Here is a 26,618-nt window from a genome sequence, read left to right on the forward strand (position 1 = left end):
TATCTGCTTGTATGGATGTGTTTGCTGTTTGCTGTATGCTATCTGCTTGTATGGATGTGTTTGCTGTTTGCTGTATGCTATCTGCTTGTATGGATGTGTTTGCTGTATGCTGTTTGCTATCTGCTTGTATGGATGTGTTTGCTGTTTGCTGTATGTTATCTGCTTGTATGGATGTGTTTGCTGTTTGCTGTATGCTATCTGCTTGTATGGATGTGTTTGCTGTTTGCTGTATGCTATCTGCTTGTATGGATGTGTTTGCTGTTTGCTGTATATTATCTGCTTGTATGGATGTGTTTGCTGTATGTTATCTGCTTGCATGGATGTGTTTGCTGTTTGCTGTATATTATCTGCTTGTATGGATGTGTTTGCTGTTTGCTGTATGCTATCTGCTTGTATGGATGTGTTTGCTGTTTGCTGTATGCTATCTGCTTGTATGGATGTGTTTGCTTCTCGTTCATAATGTTCTATTGTCAGTGAAGCATAATCAGAAGCAGGGTTACATAGTGTTTGTGAGGCCTTAGGCATAGCAATTAAATGAGGGAGAATTCATATGCTGTCATTATATTGAATGGTGCTATTTGTTAAATAAAGTTTTGAGGAATTATTTTTGGCATGGTTATTATGTACCAGTTTACTGCATGGGGTGTAAATCTTTAGAAACTCTACATAATTGCAGTTCTATTAAAATATGTATCAGCATGCTCATAAACACACCCATTAGTAGTACTGTATTTCCTGTTTAAGTGATGGCTGAGCAGTACTGCAAGTATCTGTTCATGTGTCCAGTTTAATAGGTACTTCACATTTAACCCTATGTTGCCTACACAGTATTTCAGAACCAAATCACCAAACCTTATCAAATTCACCGGTAACTCCCAAAACATTCTTTCTTTTGAAATCAAAATAAGAATAATAAAATAATGTATTTTAAAATGTGAAACATACAACAGGATGATGTGCATTAAAGGTGCTGTATTCAAGCACCTCTTCCTATCAGCACTTTAGAAAAACTTCTGAAATAAAACTATACAAATGTCTGGATAATTCTCCAAAAGTTTAGTTTGTTTCTTATATTGTGAACTAAGGATCAATATTCACTTAGACTTGGGTTATTGTACAGCAGAGAACCTATTGCTTCAGGGTGCTGTGTTTTATTATTGAATTATACAGTAGACATGTTACTGCCCAAGCCTAAGTGTCTATCATGCAATGTTTTGAGAAATATCTAAAGTTACAGCTCTGCCAGCAGGAGTAAAGAAAGGTGCAGAATGATTAGGGATGGGAATGCTAGCAGAAGTTTCTAATTGAACAGAAACGTGTTTATGAAAACCCTCACTGTGTGGTATAATGCTAATAAACCAGTACTAAGTACTTAGTGTCACTGCAGGACATTATCATACCAACAGATGATGAGACTTCCTGTAAATTACTTCCTGAGGTTCCATCTCTGCATTTCTTTATAGAACGAGTTTCTGGAATGCAATGAGCTGTGTGTCCAGCAGCTAAAATGGCCTCAATGAGCAAAAAGTGAAATGCCAAGGGTCTGTAACGCCTGTGGTAGAATCATGCTCTGCAGTCGTGTGTAGCACTTGTGTAGACTCATGCTCATGTGTAACGCCTGTGCAGAATCATGCTCTGCAGTTGTGTGTAACGCCTGTGTAGAATCATGCTCGCGTGTCATGCCTGTGTAGAATCATGCTCTGCAGTTGCGTGTCATGCCTGTGTAGAATCATGCCTGTGGTCATGTGTAGCGCCTGTGTAGAATCATGCTCCGCAGTCGTGTGTGTGTAGCGCCTGTGTAGAATCATGCTCCGCAGTCGTGTGTGTAGTGCCTGTGTAGAATCATGCTCTGCAGTCGTGCATTTATATGCACTAGTTTGCTGCAATTTGCAAGAGGTGCTATTTATGAACTAAATGCATCTTTCATTAAGAGCTGGACACATGGTTATTGCATTCCTATGATGATTAATAGTGCCTAGCACTGTGTGTCGTCACCAGAGGGAGAGACTATCTTGGCCTCGTTGCTCTTAAAGAAATGAGAAGCAGCTCTGCAAAATCATTGTCACTGCTACAGGTGCAGAATCCCCCATCATGTCACGAGAAACAACACATTATGTTTAAGTACATTTCATTTTTTTTTTTTTTTTTTTACAGAAAGTAGAAGTTGTACATTTGTATTAATCTTAATGATCTAAACAAGGGTGGAAAATACTGCCACCACATCACTCTATATCAATCCTACTGGTTTAAAGCCCCTTTTTAACTTCACGAAATATAATACAAATACAGTGAAGGGTTGAGATACAGTATGGTTAAAACAGACCCCACTTGAACTTCAGCTTGAACCAACCTTTTTCTAGACAGCAAAATCCTTCTTTCAGTGTGAAGGGAGAAGTGGGATGCTTTGTACTGTGCGTGCCTGTATAATTGGGTTCAGTGCTCTGAGCAGCTAAAACTGATCAGGCAGCCTGTTAATATCATCGTAATTTTATTTTCATATTCATATAGGAGGACGTGTTAGCGATTGACAAGTAAAGCCATATACATATATAAAATCCACAAAAACAAACAAAAAAATCATTGCTGAATACTGTCTGTGCATCCCTTTAAAAATTAATTGCTGCCACAGTAAAGTATGGAAACGGGTAGCACAAGCAAACAGCAGGATAAATCTCAGCCACAGGATGTAAAGCATGGCAGAAGCAAATGTAGAGCATGCACATTAATATGAGAGCTATCCATTCAGCTTCAGATTGGTATGGATAATGAATAGCAACTAATAGATGCCTTAGATAAAAAAATAATTAATACTAGTTTCAAATATACATAAACTGTACTTATAAATAAGAGGTCTATTCTACACAAAATAACTTAGCTGGCATGTATTTTGCAGAAGAGCATATGCTCAGATTGTCTTGATGAAATCAATGGTGCTAATTAAGCACATCCTCCTCTTCAACTTGATAACAGTCTGTTTAATAGCACCCTTTTTAAAGTAGAGCTTTTGCCAGTGCATAGATTTTGCTGTCTAGAATGCACGTTGGGTGAGACACTTGCGCAGTACACACAAATAGTGGATCCAGATCCCATTAACTGGACCCTTACATCCTTTTCATTCATTAAACTGAAGTACATATCTATATACTGCATGTATATATGGGAGGGAGGGAGGGAGGAAGAGAGAGGGTGGGGGAGAGAGAGGGAGTGAGAGAGGGAGGAGAGGCGAGAGAGAGAAAGAGGGAGGAAAGGAGAGCAAGAGGGGGAGTGAGAGAGGGGAGGGGAGAGAGAGACAAAGAAGGAGGGAGCGAGAGAGAGATAGAGAGGGGGGGGCTATGTACTGGTCACATAGGAGGCTTTTACTGGACTAAACTTTATACAGTATATATTTATGTTTATACTGTCATTACGTTTTTTAACTATCAAACTTGTCCATAAACTTTGCCGTTGAGGGTGAAACCATCCAGTTTGCATATACACTATCATTTGCATATCTTGTAAAGACAGGGTTAGTGCCATCGAGTCTTGTGAGCAGCACGGGGCTCTTCTCTGGCCAGTTCGGGTAAGACATGCCTAAAAACGAAAACAGATAATTTTTCTGCACTGAGGAACCAGAAGGTAGGGTGCAGACAGTATGGCTCTCAGTGAAACCCTGGCTTTGTGAACCTCATCAACAAGAATTTAACAAACAGTTTCTAAAACAAGCCTCTATATTCTTACCGATTGCCTCCAGTTTCACAACATCAGGCATCAACAGTGAAGACATTTGCACAGCGTGCCTGCTGGTTTCACAGCACAGCGGCCAGGTCTATCAAGCATTACTGCAAAGCACACTTTGCATCATTTTTATATTCATCAAACTGCATATTTTGCAAAACTAGTAATTAGCAAGCTTGAATTATAAATTTATGGACTAGAAAAAGAGTGACTACATTTTGTTATCAGCTGGATTTTCCTATGTAGTAAGAGCTTGATACATCTGTCCCAATAATATTGAAAAGTTTACAGGAAGACCATGAAAAAATCAGGCTTGAAAAGCAGAGCCTTCACAGACAAAGCAGGAAAAATAACACAGAAGTACTGAATGAGTGGTAAAGTGTGGGAAAGTGCAGGAAATGGACACAGTAAAGCATGCAAGTTTACAGCGCTGAACTTGAATAAGGGATGCACTTGCAATGAGAGGGAAATGAGCCTCGTACTGCACTCCTATGAATAAAAGCTCATGATATGAGAGTTGAAATCGCTGGCAAAACAGAAAACTGACGTGGCCACTCGCAAGGGAACTGGGAAATTGGACATATTCAACCATGATAACCAAGGCTTTAAATGCATTTTCTTAATATTAAGCTTTAATTCAGGGGATACTTAAAGAATGTTTTAAAATATGAGTAAAATACAGTATTGTGGTTATTCATGACAAAGACAGGCAAATAACAACAATACAGTATGTTCAGGAGCAAAGATAGTGAACCTGCTGCTAATAAGAGGTAAGACAATGGATTTCAGGCCTTGGTTAGCTCTCCTTTAATAGTACACTTTGTCAAAGCAGGTAGCTACAGGACCTGGAGCTGCTGTATGGGGGTGGCTTCAGTTTGCACCTCCAGGACAGACAAGACTGTCTGATATCTTTTGACCTGTTTGAAATGTTACCGAAACTGGAGTTTCTTCCAAGCCTGATCATTTCCCTTCAGTACTACAGTAATCCGTGCAACCCATTCCAAAAGTAAATCAGAATTTCCACCTTGATCTGTGTTTACTCTCGATTGCCTGTCACAAAACACAGCACCTGTGAAAGAGAGCTCAGATTTCTCCTCATGGATTGTGCACATGGCCCTTCTGGGAATCTAAGAGACCTGCAGAATACCGAATGAGTTTCGCACCATAATGGTCATGAACTCAAATCTGGACAAAAGCAAGGACTTTGTAATTGGGAACTGATTCCATCATTGTTAATATTAGAACAGAAAATGGGCCTGCAGATGTTTCTTGTTTTATTTTTGTATGTAGTTACGATGTCAGTGTGCTCACCTGGAGACGTGTGCTTTGTATTTATCTCTGTGGAATTAATAGGAATAAGTGCTGGGACAAATATTTAAATATACAAAACAAAAATGTACTCGAGCTAGCTTATGTCTGCCAGAAGCGTCAATGTGCAATTTATATGGATGCCATTTTCCATAAATGTCTCAAATGTCATGTTACAAAGTACAGTCAACCTCAGTTAACTCGACAGCCCACGGGGATGCCATTTACTGTCGACTTATCAAAGGTGTCGGGTTAACCACGGGTGCAATGAGCCATGGCATTAACATGCATATAAGTAACAGAACTCACACGTTTACAGTATTTACAAGTTTATTTTTAGTTAAATGTCCCTATGAAGACGGTTGAAAGAACTGCAGTGGATGAATCAATTGCAGTACAGTACTGTAAAATCTTTAGTAAACATGTAATGAAGATTTGGATGCACAGGTGGGTCTCAATTCACATGAAATTTATTCCATGGTTTATTAGTTAACATTAATGATGTTTATTACTATTGTCCTGCACTAATCTACCACTCTGCTACTGCTACTCTCGCTGTGTCTATCCACACGCTGTCTAATCCTTCCGGCTCTTGACCTTACTTCCTTTGTGTTATGTTGTATTACTTAACGCGACAGCAGTACATTTCTGGACACTACACTCAGTACAACTCATGTAGTTCGATTTTAAATAAGAATGAATAAAATAACTACAGCGTTATTTTTATGAAAACAGCCACACACTGTGCAAAACTGTTGGCTATACTTTTAGGTATTGGCTTGTACTGTCTAATTTGACGACTTAAATAGCAAAAGTTAACAAATGTACATTATACAGAATTAACTGTGAACCAAATCAATAAGAAACAACTTACAGTTTCACAGAGAAATCAAGCCTTGTCGATTGTTTTGCATGCAAAGACACGCGCTTTGAAAGTTCTGCTGACAAGCTTGTTATCCTGAATAACCTGCTTTAAAGGCATTTGAATGAGAACCCATTTTTTGCTTCTGACTCATTGTGCAGAGTGCACTGATACTGTAACCAGTTGCACTTGGTAGTTGCGAAGGAATGAATTAACTATCTGTTTCCATTCAGAGTTCAGTCACCTGAAACGACACTGTCAATTTATCTACTAGTCTTTTTAATAGTTTTAATCCCTTTGGTGCCGGTAATTAGTGTCGAGTTACGAATAAAGCGCGGTGTCAAATAAAAAAAAAAAGGGGGGCGTAAGGTGACCATATGGCTCCATGTTCAGCGGGACAGATTGGGATAGTTCAGGCTTTTCAACTCACAACCCAATGCATTCTGGTAAGCGTAGTCCTGCTTCTCAAAGGAAAGAATGGTACCTGAGACAGGTCAAACGTACCAGAATGCATTGGGTTGCGAGCTGAAAAGCCTGAACTGTCCCAAACTGTCCCGCTGAACACAGAGCCATATGGTCACCTTAGGCAGGACACATATATTTTACATGGAGAAAATTCGGGACCAAGACTGTGTGTCGATTTAAGAGAACGTGTCGAGTTATCCACTAGTCGAGTTAACTGAGGTTGACTTTACTATAACTGCAGTATTAGGCTCTGTTTCTCTATAGTATATTGGAATGCTATCGTCATACCATAAAAAACTAGGCCTCAGCCTCCAGGTTTTACATTCATAATCAAAACCATTATCTGAGCTTCACATTCTCAGTACAACTGTTTGGTGCTGACTGGCAAGCTGGCAATTGTATGGTGATTACTTGTGAGCGTAGAGCGATTTAACCACTAGAGGCAACCCCTGCTTAAGGCTTTGGGAGGTTCAAACTTGATGAAGCTTGGATCTGCAGAAGCTCAATCTAATCTCACCACCATGTTTTCTACTGGACTTCTGACATCAAGTCTTTGAAAACAAAACCATGAGAAATCTAACCGTTCTTTCACATTGGAAATCAACCAATGATAATTAAAGAGATAGAAGTTTGACATTTTCAGAGCTATCCAGATTGCATGAGCACAGAGACAGTGTCTGGCTACAGAGACAGTGAAAGAGTCAGTGAGAAGGAAATCATGTCATTCATTCACTCAGAGATTGGTCTGTTTGTTTTCTTAGAATCTAGTAAATGCATGTGAAATTCTACCATAGAGCTTGTTCTCAATCCAGGTGGAGGGAAGGGTGCGGGCAAGGGGGGTGTTATTACAGTCCACCAGGGGCGTGTCCTCTTCAGACAGGGCGTCGTCGTAGAGCAGGGAGTCTGCAGGGGTGGAGGCAGCGAGGTCCAGATAGTCCTGCAACAGCAGAGAGACAACGCAGACTCATTCATTTGAGGGTTCTATTGCATTCAAGCCAATCTTCCTGAGGACAAATGTTTTATCAAATTCTGGCATTTTTTGGCAACAGGAACATATTGTATCACCCACATTATGTTACTGTTGCCAAAAAATTGACAATGCTGTATTGTTAATGCTGGCACAAATACTTGAATATTGAATCAAACACTGTTTGAAACGTATTTAGTGGCAAATATGACCATGCTTCTAGAATCTATAAATAAAAATTTACCAAAAAGATATCATACAAAGGAAACAAATTAATGAGTCTGAAATAAATAACACACATTCTGCTGTACATAACAGTGTTTACCTTTCTTTAATATTTAATAGATATGCAATTGCATATTAAATTAATGTTAAATGAATATTTAACAGATATGCAATTGATATTAAATTTACGTTCAATTATTCCTTGTTACTTTCCATTAACATTTAAGTCAGATTAACTGTATTTTCAATTAAAAACATGTAAACAATGCGAAATTATTACATATTTTCAAGGGTAACAAAACCTAATATAAATGGACGTGATATGCAATTACATTTTCAAACCAGCTATTGCATAGTTATTAAATATTAATTTAACATTACTTTAATATGCAATTGCATATCTATTTAATATTAATTTATGCCACACAATATAAAGTGTTACCGATTTTTTTTACTCCCAAAAGTTTTATTTTACTGTAATATGGTGCTTGTTTTCCAGCTAATTCCAAATGTAAAAAACATTTACATTTTCCTTATAAATTTTGATAGAATACTCACTGCCCAACATTCAGATAACAAACTCATTATTATTATTATTATTATTATTATTATTATTATTATTATTATTATTATTATTATTATTATTATTAGTAGTAGTAGTAGTAGTCGTAGTAGTCCTATTTAATGCACGTAAATATTTAGCACCCTAGAGTGCTAACAAGGACGAGCCTGAACTAATTTAACTAAAAAAACGGTAAAACGGATTGTAAATTAAATATTGAGACCAAAAGGGGTGATGGTGCAGAGCTCGCAATTTAGAGCCCACTGGTCGACAAAAGCTGCCAACGTTGCCCAGGGCAGCATTGTCACTGCTAGAATTGCCCCGGCTGGAGAAGACAGCCTTGGCTTACATTACAGTTCTAAAAAAAATGCGTGTGCAAAATCTTTCAGACACTGCCTAGCATGGTCTAGCACTGACAAACATGATGCACAATCTTTCAGACACTGCCTAGCATGGTCTAGCACTGACAAACATGCTTTTTGCTTGAATTCTGCTGTACTGTACAGGCCCACATGTAATCATATTAGCATTCCCTAGCAACACTAAAGCATCGTGAGATCTGACAGAATGTAGCAGACTCTGTTAAGCGGATACAAATCAGCGGACTGTGCATACTGTTATAGCCCTAAACATAATATTGTTTACATATATTCTTGTGTATTTTCTTTAACAATGGCAGGTTTTAGTTTCCAATTTCAGATTATAAAGTGGATATCTAAGAAGATATCTAGTAGCCTATGTGTTAATGCTGATCGTGCTGTTTGTTCAATAACTTGATAGTATTCATAAAGTTTATTCAAAGCCTCCGGGCTTTGCTGTTATTATGATATACTATGCTGAAATAAAGTTGTTGAAAGTAATCAATCTGCATTCAGTTGTTTGATTTCTACAGCTTGTCATTCAAACCGGAGACTAGTTGCTTTTCCTGTTGTGGTCACTGTATTGCTGCTGACAGCAAACACTATTCTCCATATAATATAATTATATCTATACAGTATATAATCTCAAATGTATTTGATATACTAAATTTAAATAGATAGATTGGATGTATAAGACAGTGAGGAAGCAGACTTAGTCTACATTAACAGACAACATTCAGAGAGACTGCACAAGCAGAGATTTTCTTTCATCAAGCAGAACAAAAGGTAAAATACATAAATGAATACTGTATTTATGTATTTTTCAGCAGATTGATTTGGAACAGAGATTAAACATTGTTTGAAAGATAACATTCAAGGTTTACCAGAGATTAGGGACCTCATATTGACCAAATAGGTTAAAGGAAATCCATGATCTAATATAATACAGATATGCCTCTTGCATGTCTTTTTAAAGAGACTCTGAGTTGGGGGCGAAAACATTATGTGCTTTATTACACTGTGACATGCTTTTACTGTGGTAAACTGTTATAAGAGTAAAGCTATTAGGAGTTAGAAGAATGGCTTGTGAGTCCTACAGTATAACAGAGCTGAGGAGCTGCTCAGATTGCTCTTCACTCCAGCAGATGATCTAGGCTCTTACTCTGCTCTTCACCATCATCTTCTCCAGCTCTTTGCTGACGTCAGAGAAGGGCGGCCGCTTGTCTGGCTCCTGCTTCCAGCAGCGCAGCATCAGATTGTACCTGAAGAACAAAGCCAGGACAGAGGTCAGGGGTCAGTGGTCAGGGCACTGCACAAACATCTCCACCTGATTTTGACCGATTTACCCAGCGGTGTAACACTCCAAGTCTTAAAACCATCAGAAACAAGCAAAGTAAATGTTTCTTTCAATGATCTCTTCAAACTAAAATAACTTTATTTCAAACACTGGGTTTAAATCTGTTTTAGGTCAAACCCCCTGAAGTCAGGTTCAATTTCACCCTAAGTGGGCAGTAGTCTAATCCACAACAAATCCATCAAATACCTCCCTCGACAGATAAGGTGAACCAGTTCATATTGGAAACAAGTTATGGCTTTTTAATTGGGCTATCCTGATCACATGTCTTAGAGCTACCCTAACTCCCCCCCATAGGAAAACGTTCCCATAATAAACAGCACTAGGATTGGACACGCACATCTCCTCGCTGCAGTTCTCCGGTTTCTCCATCCTGTACCCCGTCTTCAGCAGGTTGAAGAGTCGCTCTGGGGCGATGCCAGGGTATGGGTTTCCACCCAGCGTCACAGTCTCCCAAAGGAGGACCCCAAAAGACCACCTGCACAAGAGGGAAGAGAAGCAGGAGATGAAGGGCTTCCCAGTACTCCGGACCTCTTACCTTCTCAAAAACCAACAGGTAGGGAAGCACTGCCAGGTCTACCTCTGACCAAGAGAAATTACGATTAACACCACTCGCCAGTCTGTGGGTAAACCTGTCATTTAAAAACCTCAAAACTACACAGTGAACTGAATGTATTGTTCTTGTTTTATTTTGTTTTTTTCTCTTTAGCTTAGAATTGCAAGGGCAATTAAATGAAAAGGCCGTCCTTCAACATGTGGCAGAGCTTATTTATTGTAAGCTCTGATTATATTAGGATAGAACATAAGAACATAAGAACATGAAAACATAAGAAAGTTTACAAACGAGAAAAGGCCATTGGGCCCATCTTGCTTGTTTGGTTGTTAGTAGCTTATCGATCCCAGAATCTCATCAAGCAGCTTCTTGAAGGATCCCAGGGTGTCGGCTTCAACAACATTACTGTTGGCTTCAACAACATTACAACTGTCATTATATTTCACAGAAAAGTATTTTATAGAAATGTTTTTTTCTATTTGTCATTCTTCTGATTCTCATTGTTATTCTCAAGGTGTTTTAGAAGGATGATGTATCTCAGTGTGATCGCTTTAGTTCTACAGAGAGCCATGTAAAGAGAATGTGCTGAAGCCTGTCTGCGTCAGAACACAGGGAGAGAAGACAGCTGAAGCAATAACAGCCTTGGAGCAAAGAAACAACTGTGGCTTCTATTCATGGATTGAATTAAAAACAAAGACGAAACCTAATAAATGCATTTCACAAGTCGAAACAGAATCAACAGCTTCCTAAAAGAACCTGCTTTCCCAGTCTTCAGAATTCTTTAGATTCCAAAACATGATGGAATGAGTCCAGAAACAACAAAATAATCCATAACTGTACAAATCATTTTATATGATTAATAAACAGGCTGAGGCTAGTAAAATAAACTTTCCCTTTGATTTCCAGAAACATAAAAAGCATTGGTTGTAAAATTAGAGTTTACATTATAATTTATTATAATTCTATAATGCATTTCTTCTTAAATGAAATGGTACAGTATGGTGCAGACTATATATTATAGTGGTGCGGTAGCATCACTATAGTTAGGGTTGAGTAGGCAGTTTAATCTTAAACCCCAATTTCTGTACTTTAATAACTTTGACCTTGTTCAAGGGATTTGGATATGTGGTCCCTTTGGTTAGATCTCTTGATGTGGGCCATTTTGTTCTGCTTGGATATGCAGATCCCGAGATCCAGATAGTGAAAAAAAATAAGAATCTGTGTTATTTGCTCTTTTTTTGCAGTTTATTTTTGTCAGTCTCCAGCTCCAAAATGACTTGGAATTTTTGTTTGACAATTTGGGGTTTTTTCTGGTTTGGTGAAAAAATATTAATCTGCTCCTGGGTTATAGGGAATTTGAAATGTTGGTTCTGAACATGCTCAGTACAGCTCTTGCAGTTAGATGTTTGATCTCAAAAAAAGAATTGAGCTCATGACAAAATATCCTTTTTCGTGAGGATCTAATCTTCTTTTGTCAGAAAAAAAATATTTGTTTGTGAGACTGTGTGACAGAGACAGAATGATTCTTGGTGATAAATCTCCCTCCCGACCTGTGAGGGCGCTGTGTAAAGGGAATAGAGTGCCCTGGACTGGATGGCCAGACAATTCAGTCCCAGGGTTAGCTGGAAATCAGCCATCTATTAATATTATTATTATTTATTTCTTAGCAGACGCCCTTATCCAGGGTGACTTACAATCGTAAGCAAATACATTTCAAGTGTTACAATACAAGTAATACAATAAGAGCAAGAAATACAATAACTTTTGTTCAAGTAAAGTACAAGTGTGACAAACCAAAATTCAATAATACAGCAGATAATCGTGATAGTTACATCAGGATATGATTAAATAGTGATAGTTACATCAGGATGTGATTAAATACAAAGTACTACAGGTTAAACACTTGGCAGATTACGGTATTCTGAAGTACAGGATTAATGCAGTAAAATAGGGGGCAGATAAGAGCAAAATAAAGCACATTTACATGAAGGGTGATAGTGTCTCAGGATACAAACAGAGGAGTTCTACAGGTGCTGTTTGAAGAGGTGAGTCTTAAGGAGGCGCCGGAATGTGGTCAGGGACTGGGCCGTCCTGACATCTGTAGGAAGGTCATTCCACCACTGCGTAACAAGGGTGGAGAAGGAGCGGGCTCTGGAGGCAGGGGAGCGTAGCGGAGGTAGAACCAGTCTTCTAGTGCAGGCGGAGCGGAGAGGTCGAGTGGGGGTGTAGGGAGAGATGAAGGTCTGGAGGTAGCTGGGTGCAGTCTGGTCAAGGCATCTTTAGGCTAGTACAAGAGTCTTGAACTGGATGCGAGCGGTGATCGGGAGCCAGTGGAGCGAGCGGAGTAGTGGAGTAGCGTGGGTGAAGCGAGGCAGAGAGAACACCAGGCGGGCATCTAGAAAGGGGGCAGTGCTACAGTACACCAATCATTGACCCGGAAGGGAAGCGATGTGGCAGACACGGATTGGAGGAGTGGTTGCACTTGTTAACCAAGGGGGGGGGCGTGATTGACGGTACATAAGGGGACGTTGCAAGGTGATCTGTTCCTTTGTATGGTTAACACTGAACCGGAAGGAGAAACGTATTGTTATCGTGAGTGTTTTGTTTGTTTTGTCGTGTCTAAAATCGAATTGTTTGTTCTTATTAGACATGATCCGGAGGCCAACACTAAACCTGGACAACACTGCACCTTTGTTCATGATAAATTGTATTTCACCACGAACACTATAGCACTCACTTTGATTGTGTGTGTCTTCATCACTGCAACCTGTGTTTCGGGACTGCTCCCCGTTGTTTTGCCAGCGCAATACACATATGTGTGTATTGCCTGGGTTATTCTTTGTGGTCACCAGACCAGGAGTATAAAGGGAAATAAAACCTGTTTGGACCGTGAACTGGAGGCGCTGGATAGCAGACGGGAGATTGAGGAGTGACGGAGAAAGGAAAGGTACATGGCGCTGATCGAGAGGGTCGGTCTGGCGATACCCGCCCAATGTACCAACTGGACCCGTGATGATGGCCCCAAAGGCAAGGGCACAGAAAATGATGGCGGAGGATGACCCGGAAGCTTACCTGGTCACCTTTGAGCGGCTGGCTACCATGGCCAAAGGAGTTCTGTGATAGCCAGCTGGGACCCTGCCTGATCGGGGAGGCTCAGGCAGCCTACCAGGCCATGATGGAAGCTGAAGCTGCCCAGTACGACCTGGTAAAGCAAGCCATTCTGCGCCGCCTGAACATCATGGGGGAAACACACCGGGTACGGTTCCAGGAGTACCAGAGATCCCCGGATACACGCCCCAGGATTGTCGCGCAGAAGTTGTGTGACCACATGGTGCACTGGCTAAACCCTGCACAGTAGACAAGCTTACAGATGGGCAAGGCTATAATCATGGATCAGTTTTGCTATGTGGTCGGCGCCAAAACACAAGCGTGGATACAGCGCCACAACCCCGACACCCTGGAAGAAGCTGTGAAACTGGCAGAGGATTTCGAAGACTCCCTGGTCTCCACCAAAACCGTCCTACTCACCGCTCCAGTTCAATGGAGCAGCTGCTCCACCAGCCCCGGGATCTGCACCAAGACCTTCCAGACCGCCGACCCCAATGGGCAACCTTATCTCCTCTTCATGGAGGCCAAGGTTGGCCCCCAGCTAGGGTAGATTTACTCCCCCTGCCCCGTTGCCACAACAGCAATGGGGACAGATATTTAACCACTGTTCCCTCTGACCCCCCTACCTGTTTAAGATGCCACCAACTGGGACACCAGGCCAGGTCATGCCCATCTGTGATGGAGTGTGACGTGGCAGCTTGCAATTGGGCATCAGAAGCGGGTAAGTTCGGGGAATATGGTCGGGAGGGGCCTTGTATGGTTGATGTGATTTTAGGGAATGTGAAAACCCACGCATTAGTAGACATAGAGTGTGAGCAGACCTTAATTTGGACAGCTCTCTTGGGCGGTGTGTCGTGGAGGTCACGTGGCCATCTCCTGTATCCATGGAGAGACAGCGGCATACCCCACATTAAAAGTATATTTATCGGTGGGACCGATAAAACGTCACCTAGTAGTTGGGGTGGCGGAAAGGCTACCACACCCAGTAATTCTAGGTTGAGACTGGCCGAACTATAGAATTGGTGAAATTAATGGCAGTCTTGACCGCACATGTAAAGGTTGCAGAAAAAGGGAAAAGGGAGATGATTGGTATTATTTTTCCCTTACAAGCCGAAATGTTTTCCCCTACGTCCTAGAAAAACAAAAAAAGAGAGACAGAGTGAAAAATGGGAGGGAGCATCTGGTGGGAGAATGCCCGGATGGTAACAAACGCCAATCAAAGGGAGTTGGTACACAGTGTGACCGAGAGGGTGAGGTTACTGGGCCATCCAGGGCAGAGGTTACTCCAGCCCTTCTCAATATACTGGACGTGTGGGCCTCAAGTGCGGACCTAGCGTGGGGCCAAAGCAACAACCCCACACTGGTGCACACTTGGGAACAGGCCCATTCTATTGAAGGTAAGGATGTTGAAGGCGCTTGGGCGCTAGTATTTCCAAACTTCATTATCAAGGGGCAATTATTATTCAGTGTGAACCTTGCCATGGACACAGGACAGCCTGTAACACAATTCATGGTTCCCCCATCTTGTCTGCTCGAGGTCATGAGGCTGGCGCATGATATCCCTTTTGCGGGGCACCTCGGAGCTGACAAAACAAGGGAACGGATATTGGGTCGATTTTATTGGGTAGGGCTTCATAAGGAAGTGTCAAAATATGTAGCCACATGCCTCACCCCTTTGGTCCCTCTGCCAATTATTTCCACTCCCTTTGAACGCATTGCAATGGACATAATGAGCCCTTTGCTCCCTTCTGATTCTGGGTATATGCATATATTAGTGGTGGTAGATTATGCAACTCGATACCCGGAAGCAGTTCCATTGAGGTCCACTAGTGCAGCTGCGATAGCTAAGGAACTAGTGCAGATTATGTCGAGGGTAGGGATCCCCCAAGAGATCTCCACATATTTATTTTTACCAGCAGGTGGCACTGTGGTTCTGCTGTTCTCCTATACCAATGATGGTAAAGAGGGTTAAGGTCCAAGCACTCGCAGGTGCCTAAAAATAATAATTCACAACAGAAGGTACAAAGAAAATAGAAAATAAAACACATTAATAAAACTACAAAACAAAAGTGCTGATTACACAGTGCCCCACACTGCCGCTATGCCGGTCAGCTCGGGTCTCCGTCCTACGCTTCGGTGTGCACTATACACTGGGGTGGCCAAGGTTTCTCTCTCACTACACACGTCCATTCGGGTACGTAACCATATGTTTTAAATAAATGGTTTGTATAAGACTGGCTGTCTTTCTCAGCCATGCTTGCCTGTTTTGGTCACTCGCTCCAACCACTGGCGTTCTTGCCTGTTCTATGTTTACACTGGCCTTCACAGCCAGCGTCTCTGTGTATTCCCAATCACAGCCACCCGAGTGCACAACCGCAGTTCTTATGGGCCGAGCAATCCCCCAAGGCTTGCCTCTCAGCCGCTCAGAGAGAGGGAAAGCCAACACACCCTCTTCCCCACCTCTCTGTGTCATCGCCATGACTGACAGGCGGATCTTATGAGGCTGCTGCCCTCTTCCTGCAGAACCACGCATGCGCCAGACAGTCAGCACAGATCCTCCCCTCCCCCCCGTTACAAGTAGTATTTAAGGCATGTTGGATTTCGAAATGTCACTTTTTTAAATGTCACAGTTATTCGTTAAGTTGGAAAACTACAAAGCGGTATGTAATTCAGTATGTTAACACAGCATTATTCCACAGGCTTCATTCGACTCTGTGAAACAAAATGATTTAATTATATAGGAAGATGCAAAACGTTTGGCCACAGCTGTACTGCTAATTCGCTGTATTCTAATAGATAAATTACAACTGTACATGCAATACTGGCAAAATACAATAAACGATGGTCAATTTACGATGGTCTGTATAGCGAGATGTGTTTAGATACATTACATATAATGTAACTACTGCTTGGAACTTTTTGTCTAAACAAAATGTCCACAATGCACAAACAGCATCCCCAAATTGCTGTCATTCAAAAGGCTAAAATCGGCTTATGTTCCACATCGAACAAGCTGAACGTGTCAGAGTCTTCCTGCCTCACAAAATTCCATCAACTTTGAATATTATTAACTGATGTATATTACTAAAAATACATGCTTTTGGAATATTAATTTGTTAAGTAACTTGTTCATAGAATTATATTTTTGAGTTGTAAAGAATGCATTTGTACTGTGGGCGAGGTTTTGACATGCACATGTGTTTTTATTTTTTTGTTATAGAAACGTTTTCATACTAACTTTTGTACTTGATAACATTAATTAACTGCACAGTCTTGCACCAGGGCCCGGTAAATTGTGGCACCAGCGGGGGTGGGGCTAAGACCACTAAACACTTTGTATGAATAGGTGAAGAAAAACTAATCATGTGTATTATATATATATAAACCTATTATATAGTAATCAAGCTTACAAATATAGTTACTTTTATTTTTGTGCTCTGTAATATAATATACAGGCTTTGTATCTATAAATATATTCTCAAAAAGGAAGGAAATTCTTTGCAAAAAACTTTGTTAATGCATCAGTTAGGGTTGATATTAAAATGACAAAATTTTGGAAAATACGATGTTAGAGTTTTTAACCCCTTTTAATCCCTCCCACCCCCCTACAAGCAGTGGAAGGGGCAAGGCAACTCAAGCAACCACAGACAGCCATCATCAGTTAAGACAAACAACCACAGACAGCCATCATCAGTTAAGACAAACAACAACAACAACTCTCTGCAGATAACACAAGAGACATCCATCATCATGGTTCACTAGATGTATGATGACAGTGTGTTGGGGGGGTGGGGGGTCGTGTATACCTGGACAGTGCTTATGCAGGTCTAGTAAGATACAGCATCACACTGTACCTCTATGAATTCCACTGCCATGATCATATGTTAGATGTGCATCAGTTGGGGGGGGGGGGGGGGACTGCATACAGGACAACATGAGGGGAAGTGTATATGTATGGTAAATCGTGAGACACGTGCATGACAGAAGGACTACTAATAGTGCATAACATTCTGTTGTATGGAACTGCAGATGTTCAATGGCATAATACAGTCTTTTTCAAGGGAGGAAGGGGTGATGGGTTGTCATTACCATTCATAGTAACATGGAATGGGAGCACTTTGAGAACAGGACATCCATGCAACAGATGTATGACACAATGATAATGTCACCATGTTTACATGGGCGAGTGGAATGTGCTGTGTCATGTCAGTTTGAGAGCGCAGCACCAATAACACGGATCAACCAAGCAAAAGAATACAGTTTAATGGGAGGGATGGCCTCACTGTCACAGTGGGCTTTATACGTTGTGCTGTAATACCAGTATGTTCTGTATTCTCCAGTGTTTTAGGACTAAGTTGGCAGATAGCACACGCATGCATTCTTTAAATACCATCCTTATGCAGTGCAGATGGATGTGTCTTGTGTTATCTGCAGAGTTGTATGTTGTTCGTCTTAACTGATGATGGCTGTCTGTGGTTGCTTGTGTTGCCTTGCCTCTTCCACTGCTTGTAAGGTGGTGGGAGGAGATGCAGAGTTAGGGTTAAAAACCCTAACAGCGCATTTCTCTACTTTTGTTGTTTTAATATCAACCCTAACTGATGCATTTACAAAGTTTTTGCAAAGAATATATTGTAAACCTTTTACAACCTCTGTTTATGCTGATATTTGGGATGGAAAAGGTACAGACCCTCAATTATTCAATCATGTGAATCTCAATCACCCTATGTCATGTAATTTACAGGCACCTGGTCCCACAAACCTCCCCTTCCCCCCAGTGAGGTGGACCCAAACCCGCATTGTCACCAAACACCCAAACTGTGTCTAATTCACCCATCCGTCAAATGTCATTTTAAGTTGTGTTTCTCAAATATCTGATGTTGCTGTTCTTACTGCAGTGATCAAAGACATGTTTAAAACCTATGTGCTAGTTCTTTTGTGAATTTGGATGGAACTAGCAACCCTTTACCTTGGGAGCAGAATCCAAACCTGCCAGTACAAAAGCAGGAAATGTCTATAAGAGATATTACTACCGAACTCATTGCTTTTTAAATTGCATCTGAACATACTTTCCATTCCTGGAGCTTTATTTCCCCTACACTGAGTGCTGTGGAACTAATTCACGACTGCAATAAGGGATCAGAAACTAGACATTGGCATGGGTTTCATAAACTGTATTGTAACTGCAGTAAACCAATTCACTAACCCTCATGAGGCACACTGTAGGATTACTTACACATCACTCTGCGTGGTGTAGATATGATCAAACAAAGACTCAATCGCCATCCACTTCACAGGTATTCGACCCTAAGGAGAGTTAAAGACGAGTTAGCAGCTGTTTGTGAGACTCAACAAAACCACATGCAATCCTTTCCCTTACAGTACAGTTATCAATTTGCACTGGGCTTGTTTGTAGCACACTTTGCAAAGTCATCAGAAGATGTGATCCTGATAAAGCTCATTATTGATAAATAGAGATGGAAGACCAGTGCTGGAATTGAACTGAAATGTAGCTTTCTTTCATATTGTATAAACAATTGCACAAGTCTGTCTGCCCTGAGCGGCCATTACCAGCAGTCCCTGCTTATCTGGAGTAGTCTATTATCTGGAGTAGTCTAACACGTTGCAGCAATTTAAGGGCTGTAGTGCTGTTTACCATTATGTAGCCATAGTGACTGAGGATTGAACCTCAGTCTCAAGGTTCAGACCAATAATGTACTGTCTGTCTGTTTGTCTGCCTGTGTGCCTGCCTCTCTGGTCGTCTGTCTGTCTGTCTGTCTGTCTGACAGCTGTACTGAAAGACACCATTGAGCCTACAAGCTTTATCAAACACTGTTAAGCTACTGTCGCAGACAGCTTTGTAAAGGCAGCCTTTTCCCCATGAAACCTCGTCTCACCTTGCTCCTCTTCACATACGAGTCTTCCTCATAGACGTCCCTCGAGAGCCCAAAATCCGAAATCTTCATCTTCCTTCCCTCAGCCACCAGGACATTGCGAGCAGCCAGGTCCCGATGAACCACCTGTGAGAAACAAACACTGTGTCAGCTACACAGTATATATCATACACAAACACTGTGTCAGCTACACAGTATATATCATACACAAAGACTGTGTCAGCTACACAGTATATATCATACACAAAGACTGTGTCAGCTACATAGTAGATATCATACACAAAGACTGTGTCAGCTACATAGTATATATCATACACAAAGACTGTGTCAGCTACACAGTATATATCATACACAAATACTGTGTCAGCTACACAGTATATATCATACACAAATACTGTGTCAGCTACATAGTAGATATCATACACAAAGACTGTGTCAGCTACACAGTATATATCATACACAAAGACTGTGTCAGCTACATAGTAGATATCATACACAAAGACTGTGTCAGCTACACAGTATATATCATACACAAAGACTGTGTCAGCTACACAGTATATATCATACACAAAGACTGTGTCAGCTACATAGTAGATATCATACACAAAGACTGTGTCAGCTACATAGATATCATTCACAAAGACTGTGTCAGCTACACAGTATATATCATACACAAAGACTGTGTCAGCTACACAGTATATATCATACACAAAGACTGTGTCAGCTACACAGTATATATCATACACAAAGACTGTGTCAGCTACATAGTAGATATCATACACAAAGACTGTGTCAGCTACACAGTATATATCATACACAAAGACTGTGTCAGCTACACAGTATATATCATACACAAAGACTGTGTCAGCTACATAGTAGATATCATACACAAAGACTGTGTCAGCTACACAGTATATATCATACACAAAGACTGTGTCAGCTACACAGTATATATCATACACAAAGACTGTGTCAGCTACATAGTAGATATCATACACAAAGACTGTGTCAGCCACACAGTATATATCATACACAAAGACTGTGTCAGCTACATAGTAGATATCATACACAAAGACTGTGCTTACTATAGATATTGTACATATTTCCAGCACATCAAACAAAGACTTTGCCAGCCTACAGCCACCCCTGATTGGGGCTCATTTGGGGGCCAGTTTCCTTGCTATGCTCACCCCCTTCTCTTACAGATCAATACGATCCAGAGGCTTACCTTCATGTCTGCCAGGTACTGCATGCCCCGGGATATCTGCCAGGAGAAGGAGATAAGGTCCCCCATGGTCAGGGCTCGCTCGTCCGGGTTCTCCAGGTAGCTGGAGTTGCGGTTGGCATCGCTTCCCAGGTAGCTGGGCCCCACCTTCCGGCTCTCACGTAGGAAATTGCGCAGGGACCCGTACTTCGCATACTCCACTATCAGGTGTAGAGGGCCTGGGCAAGCAAACACAGCAACATGACCCCCACTGACTTCATACAGGACAATGCTGTCCAGCCACTGAATAGACTAGCGTCTCAACCCATGTGTCATAGCACTGGCTTCATACAGGACAATGCTGTCCAGCCACTGAATAGACTAGCGTCTCAACCCATGTGTCATAGCACTGGCTTCATACAGGACAATGCTGTCCAGCCACTGAATAGACTAGCGTCTCAACCCATGTGTCATAGCACTGGCTTCATACAGGACAATGCTGTCCAGCCACTGAATAGACTAGCGTCTCAACCCATGTGTCATAGCACTGGCTTCATACAGGACAATGCTGTCCAGCCACTGAATAGACCAGCGTCTCAACCCATGTGTCATAGTGGTATATTTCCCATGAATGAGGAATTCCCAGTGAGTGCATGAGTGTGTTGGTAATGTCCTGTAGTGGAAACAGACTTAGGACAGAGGACAGGCAATACTGTTTTACAATAGAATAGATTTCTGTGCTACACTGCTGCTAAATCATCAGGATCCTTTAAGAACTGTCTAGAAACAGTTCTGGAATGAATCAGCTGCTACTAGCCAGATGAGCATTGATGGGACATACGGTCTCCTCTCGATCTTAACTTTTATTGGGTTCTTCTGTTATTTTCAGGGTATCACTGTAGAGAAACACACACAGTATATATATATATATATATATATATATATATATATATATATATATATATATATATATATATATTGTAACACAAATTACAAAACTGTATCTACACATTGGGTAAGATACGTATCTTGGTTAACATTTGCTTCTGTTTATTTCTCTTGAACTGTAAACAGTTCAATTGCTTATTTACTAGTTATGTATCATCATTAACACTTTGGTTTACAGGTCATAGTGCCAGTATCATCATCTGTTTCTAAACAGTTGAACTATCTCAACTTATTTGTGAAGGATCAAGTATTTTTCTTATAAATTATTCAAATTAAATAGTGTACTACTCCCAGATCATTTTCCTTTTCTTAAGTTAATATTTTAAACAGTGTTGTATCCTCTGCCCCTGTCAAGAACACTGTGCTGAAGCAATGGGCAGCAGTGTGCACTGCTTACCATCCTGGCTGCAGGCTCCATACATTTTGATGACATGAGGGTGGTTGACTTGCTTCAGAAGGTTAAACTCAGACAGGAGGTCTCGCAGCTCACTTTGGGAGGCGTTCTCTGCAAAAAAAAGAGAAAAAGTGTGATGAATAAATCTGAATCAATCTCTTATGAGAAACCAAACAACAAGGATTTGTCAAAACATGATCTTGTAGGGCTCCCGAGTGGCGCATCCAGTAAAAGCACTCGCTAGAGTGCAGGATGCGCTCTATAGCCTGGACGTCGCGAGTTCGAATCTAGGCTATTCCACAGCCGACCGTGGACGGGAGCTTCCAGGGGGCGGCGCTCAATTGGCCGAGCGTCGCCCGGGGGGAGGGATGGTTAGGTCGGCCAGGGTGTCCTCGGCTCACCGCGCACCAGCGACCCCTGTAGTCTGGCCGGGTGCCTGCGGGCATGCCTGTAAGCTGCCCAGAGCTGCGTTGTCCTCCGACGCTGTAGCTCTGAGGCGGCTGCACGGTGAGTCTGCAGAGTGTAAAGAAGCGGGCGGCTGACGGCACACGCTTCGGAGGACAGCATGTGTTCATCTTTGCCCCTCCCGAGTCAGCGCAGGGGTGGTAGCGGTGAGCTGAGCCTAAAAATAATTGGGCATTTCAAATTGGGGAGAAAATAAAAACAAAAAAACTGATTGGCAACGACTAAATTAAAAAAAAAAAAAAAAAACAACAAAAAAAACATGATCTTGTGCACGTGGTGTCCTCCCATGCATTGAACAATCTAGAACATGGTGAATAGTAGCTCCTCAGCATGATCTTCATTCTTGTGAATTTGTATTATAACAGCAGTCATTTCACACAGATTTAGCAGCCAGAACCTTCTCTCATAATAAGGGACAATCTACCCTTCTAAAAGTTTACTACATTACATTTGTACGGTAAGTTTGCAGTTTCCAATGATTTTTCCAAGTTCATATATGCAATTACCTAAACTTTGCTATGCTTTTATAAGAATACACACCACATCTTCACTTATAAAGAAAGGCTTTTCTGGTTTTTATTTAATACAATTTGATTAATGGTAGCTCAGGAGCATGGCCTGTGTTTATAAATGTGTTCTTCAGAGGTTACTGTGTCTGACAGTCCTCAGCAAGGGAGCAGAGCATCCTTACACTCAAAAAGGATGCTAAAGTTATACTTTGCATGATCAATATTAAATCCATGCACAGTATAACACTAAGCACTCTGCATGCATTGCTCTATTGAGGCACTGTAACTGAAGGTGTGCTCAATGCCAGTAAACAGTCAGGACAGTCTCACCCTTCAACATCTTCACAGCTACAGTCGTGTATCCTGCCTTTCCCTTCAGCCGGAATGCCGTTGCTTTGACAACCTTCCCAAACTCCCCTTCTCCCAGAGTTTTGCCGAGCACCAGGTTCTTCCGGGGGAACTCCCACTTGGGATCCTCCTGTTTCAAGGGATACGCACAGCTCTTGTCAGAATGATGCAATGGCTTCATTTTAAAAGACAGCTCTACAGTATGTGGTGCAACAGTAAGTGGTTTTAGCTCAGACACTTTCAGAACATGTCCAGAAAACAGGTCTGCATATTTTTATCCACTGCGCTACTCTTACTCTCAATAACTAAAAGTAATAAAAGACATTACTAAAAAAAAAAAAAAACATTAGCTTACAAGTATTTTAGTTTCAGTCAAGGGAACAAAATGTCTTTTTCAATCTCTACATGCTGGAATTGGTTTCAACCCAGATATTACATTGTGTTATATGAGGCCCTCTAGTGGTTCATTGTGATGCTGAATGAATGAGTTGAGGCCTCAAAGACATGTTTATACAATAACATCACACTAGTAAATGAACACATTTGGCCAGTTAGCTCAGTTCTCTAGATCAGCCCTGGCTCGTGTGAATTCACCCCAAGCCAAGCGGCTCCCTGGCCCTGTATATCAGCAAAGCAGTAGGGACACATACAGGGATCTTGAGGTTGTCCACAGCCACTTGGTTGTCCATGGAGTCGAGGGAGGGCCGGCGCACGTTGTTGGCAGAGTAGCTGATGGGGTAGGCCTGGGCGGGCCGGCGGAAGGTCATCTCAGCCGAGGCGATGGGGGGCTTGGGGGAACTCTTGTGGTAGCGATGGATGAAGTAGGAGGAGAGCAGCACTGAGATGATGAAGGAGAGCAGCACTGCCGCTGCGATCACAGTCTTACACACATCGTCACACATGGGCTCTGAAACAGGGCATCACACATGCTGTATTAAATTTGTGTTAACCAGGGCTTTATACTCTCAATACCCCTAGGAATTAAGGAGAGTTTTTCAGTTTGATTTGATAGATTAAACACAATTTGGTGTTTGAGTGTTTGCAGACAATGAGAAAATAGCTGAGAAGTTAGTTCTGTTGCTACTTTTAAATATTTAACCCAATATACTCTGGTTTCACAGACCCTGATTAGCACTAATTGCAGAGTGATAATCTGGGTCTGTGAAATCAGTTAATATACACTGACAGAGTAATTGCAAAGCCCAGGGCTGCGATTATTACAATTTCTCTTGGTAAATTTGCACAGTAAATGTGCACAATAATTCTGCAGTTTTCCCATGGTTATACAACAACAAGCACAACATTTCACATTTCAATAGCTCCTTTCATCACAAGGATCCGAAAGCGCTTTGCATACAAAAAATGAACAACTGAACCATTAAATTAAAAACAGTCTAATACAAAATGTAATAAAACAGAAATTAAAAGAGAGATACAAAATGTAGCTTTAATTGTAAAATTTGAAAAACTGAGATAAAAAACTAGTTTGTAAAAATTGAACAAATAAAACAAAAATGTACTAAAACTGGAATATGTTTTTGTTTTACGTTTACCATAGTTTACCACAGAGTACCATAGAGTACCATAGAGTACCACAGCTTACCTCGGTTTACCATGGTTTACCATAGTTTACTGTGGTTTACCACAGTTTACCATAGTTTACCATAGAGTACCATAGTGTCCCATAGTTTACCATAGAGTACCATAGCTTACCATAGTTTACCATAGCGTACCATGGCCATGGCTTACCGTGGTTTACCATAGTTTACCATGGTTTACCATAGTTTACCATAGTTTACCAGTTTACCATGGTTTACCATAGTTTACCATGGTTTAACATAGTTTACCACAGTTTGCCATGGTTTGGCATGTTTTTAAGTACTGTATATTTTATCATCCATCTCCCATGCTTTGCCATGCTTTCACTTTGCTTTTACTGTGGTACACTTTTATCAGGGTGTGTGCAGGGCCAGTGGGAGTCTCCAGCCTGGATTCTGAGTGATTTCACTCACCGCTGATGTCATCTTTCTCACAGTAGCACTTGATTCCCGGGAAGCAGTAGCAGGTCCCGTAGCCAGCCTTGATCCCAGACAAAAAGCCTCGCTCGTGCCCTCCAATAACATCCAACTCTAACCACAAGGAAAACCACAGAGAGGAGCTTAGAAACACACAGGTTCACCTTGCCAAGACTTTACAGCAGCAACTCACCATCTGCATGTTGTTGTATTGAATTTCTACCTGTGTAATATCCTATTAAGTGTTATCTGTGTGATTCACTTTTGTTGTTTCTGCTTCAATCATTGTTATATTTATTAACAGGCTGCCCTTCATATTGGCAGTTTTATGGCAGTGTTTTAATGTCCTGTAAGCCTATTCACAAATACTTTGCCCCTCAACAGCCCCCCCTCCCCTCTTAGTGTCAGTGCTGAGAGGCTGCTCTGCTCCTGGCTGTTCTGTCAGTACTCTAGAAGGTTAGCTGCTTCCTCGTGCAGTCCTGTTACTGTGCCCCCCCTCCCCTCTTAGCGTCAGTGCTGAGAGGCTGCTCTGCTCCTGGCTGCTCTGTCAGTACTCTAGAAGGTTAGCTGCTTCCTCGTGCAGTCCTGTTACTGTGCCCCCCCTCCCCTCTTAGTGTCAGTGCTGAGAGGCTGCTCTGCTCCTGGCTGCTCTGTCAGTGCTCTAGAAGGTTAGCTGCTTCCTCGTGTAGTCCTGTTACTGTGCCCCCCTCCCTCTTAGTGTCAGTGCTGAGAGGCTGCTCTGTCAGTGCTCTAGAAGTTTAGCTGCTTACTCGTGCAGTCCTGTGGACAGATGGCTGGGTTCATGTTCTCAACCACATCGCATTGACCATCTGGGCAGGTCTGGAGAGTGGGCGAGCAGGTCGAGTAGTTTGTGGTCAGTGCTTGCAGGAAAATCAAGAAAAAACAACATAAAACATTCTTTCACAGGCCAGAGGTCTTCAATGTTTTAAAAATGTCATTTACAATACATCACTGGAGACAAATAATATGGTGACTGCTCCACCAGAAGAAAATCAAAGTAAAGAAACTGGGTTAAAGACAGCTCTCAGCTTGCTTGACTTCCAGGATATCTGGTACTGCTTTATTTCCTTTTTTCATTTCACCTCAGCAGTGTCTTCTGGAACAAAGCATGTTATTGGCTGAAAGCATGTCAGTCAATAGGGAAGCAGCTGATTGGGTATTGGCAGGAAACAATTTCACCTGTCAGGTGAAATGACCCAGGAAGTGTGGCAATCAAAAAGCAAGCTACAAGAGATATCATGTTTTAAAAAAACATGTTTCTTGCAAATCTGACATTTGATACCTATATAATGAACGGACGTGCGTGGCAGAGAACATCTATGGAACTATTTTGTCAGCTACAATTA

General features: G+C 41.5%; 1 protein-coding gene across 1 annotated transcript in view; it reads right to left on the reverse strand.

Moving 5' to 3' along the window:
• Nucleotides 1-291: 291 nt before the first annotated feature.
• ret (ret proto-oncogene receptor tyrosine kinase) overlaps nt 292-26,618 on the reverse strand; it is a 67,479-nt gene continuing 41,152 nt past the window's right edge. Inside the window, exons 9-20 of the mRNA XM_034029764.3 lie at nt 26,022-26,132; nt 25,249-25,365; nt 23,887-24,143; nt 23,219-23,366; nt 21,918-22,025; nt 20,597-20,811; nt 19,372-19,494; nt 18,711-18,781; nt 10,157-10,294; nt 9,625-9,724; nt 7,139-7,286; nt 292-3,570 (exon numbers count right to left, since the gene is read on the reverse strand). Of these exons, the coding sequence (XP_033885655.1) occupies nt 3,413-3,570; nt 7,139-7,286; nt 9,625-9,724; nt 10,157-10,294; nt 18,711-18,781; nt 19,372-19,494; nt 20,597-20,811; nt 21,918-22,025; nt 23,219-23,366; nt 23,887-24,143; nt 25,249-25,365; nt 26,022-26,132 (1,694 nt within the window). The 3' untranslated portion in view covers nt 292-3,412. The remainder of the gene's footprint in view (nt 3,571-7,138; nt 7,287-9,624; nt 9,725-10,156; nt 10,295-18,710; nt 18,782-19,371; nt 19,495-20,596; nt 20,812-21,917; nt 22,026-23,218; nt 23,367-23,886; nt 24,144-25,248; nt 25,366-26,021; nt 26,133-26,618) is intronic.

The sequence above is a fragment of the Acipenser ruthenus genome, chromosome 13 (genome assembly GCF_902713425.1).
Source record: "Acipenser ruthenus chromosome 13, fAciRut3.2 maternal haplotype, whole genome shotgun sequence".
Lineage (NCBI taxonomy): Eukaryota > Metazoa > Chordata > Actinopteri > Acipenseriformes > Acipenseridae > Acipenser > Acipenser ruthenus.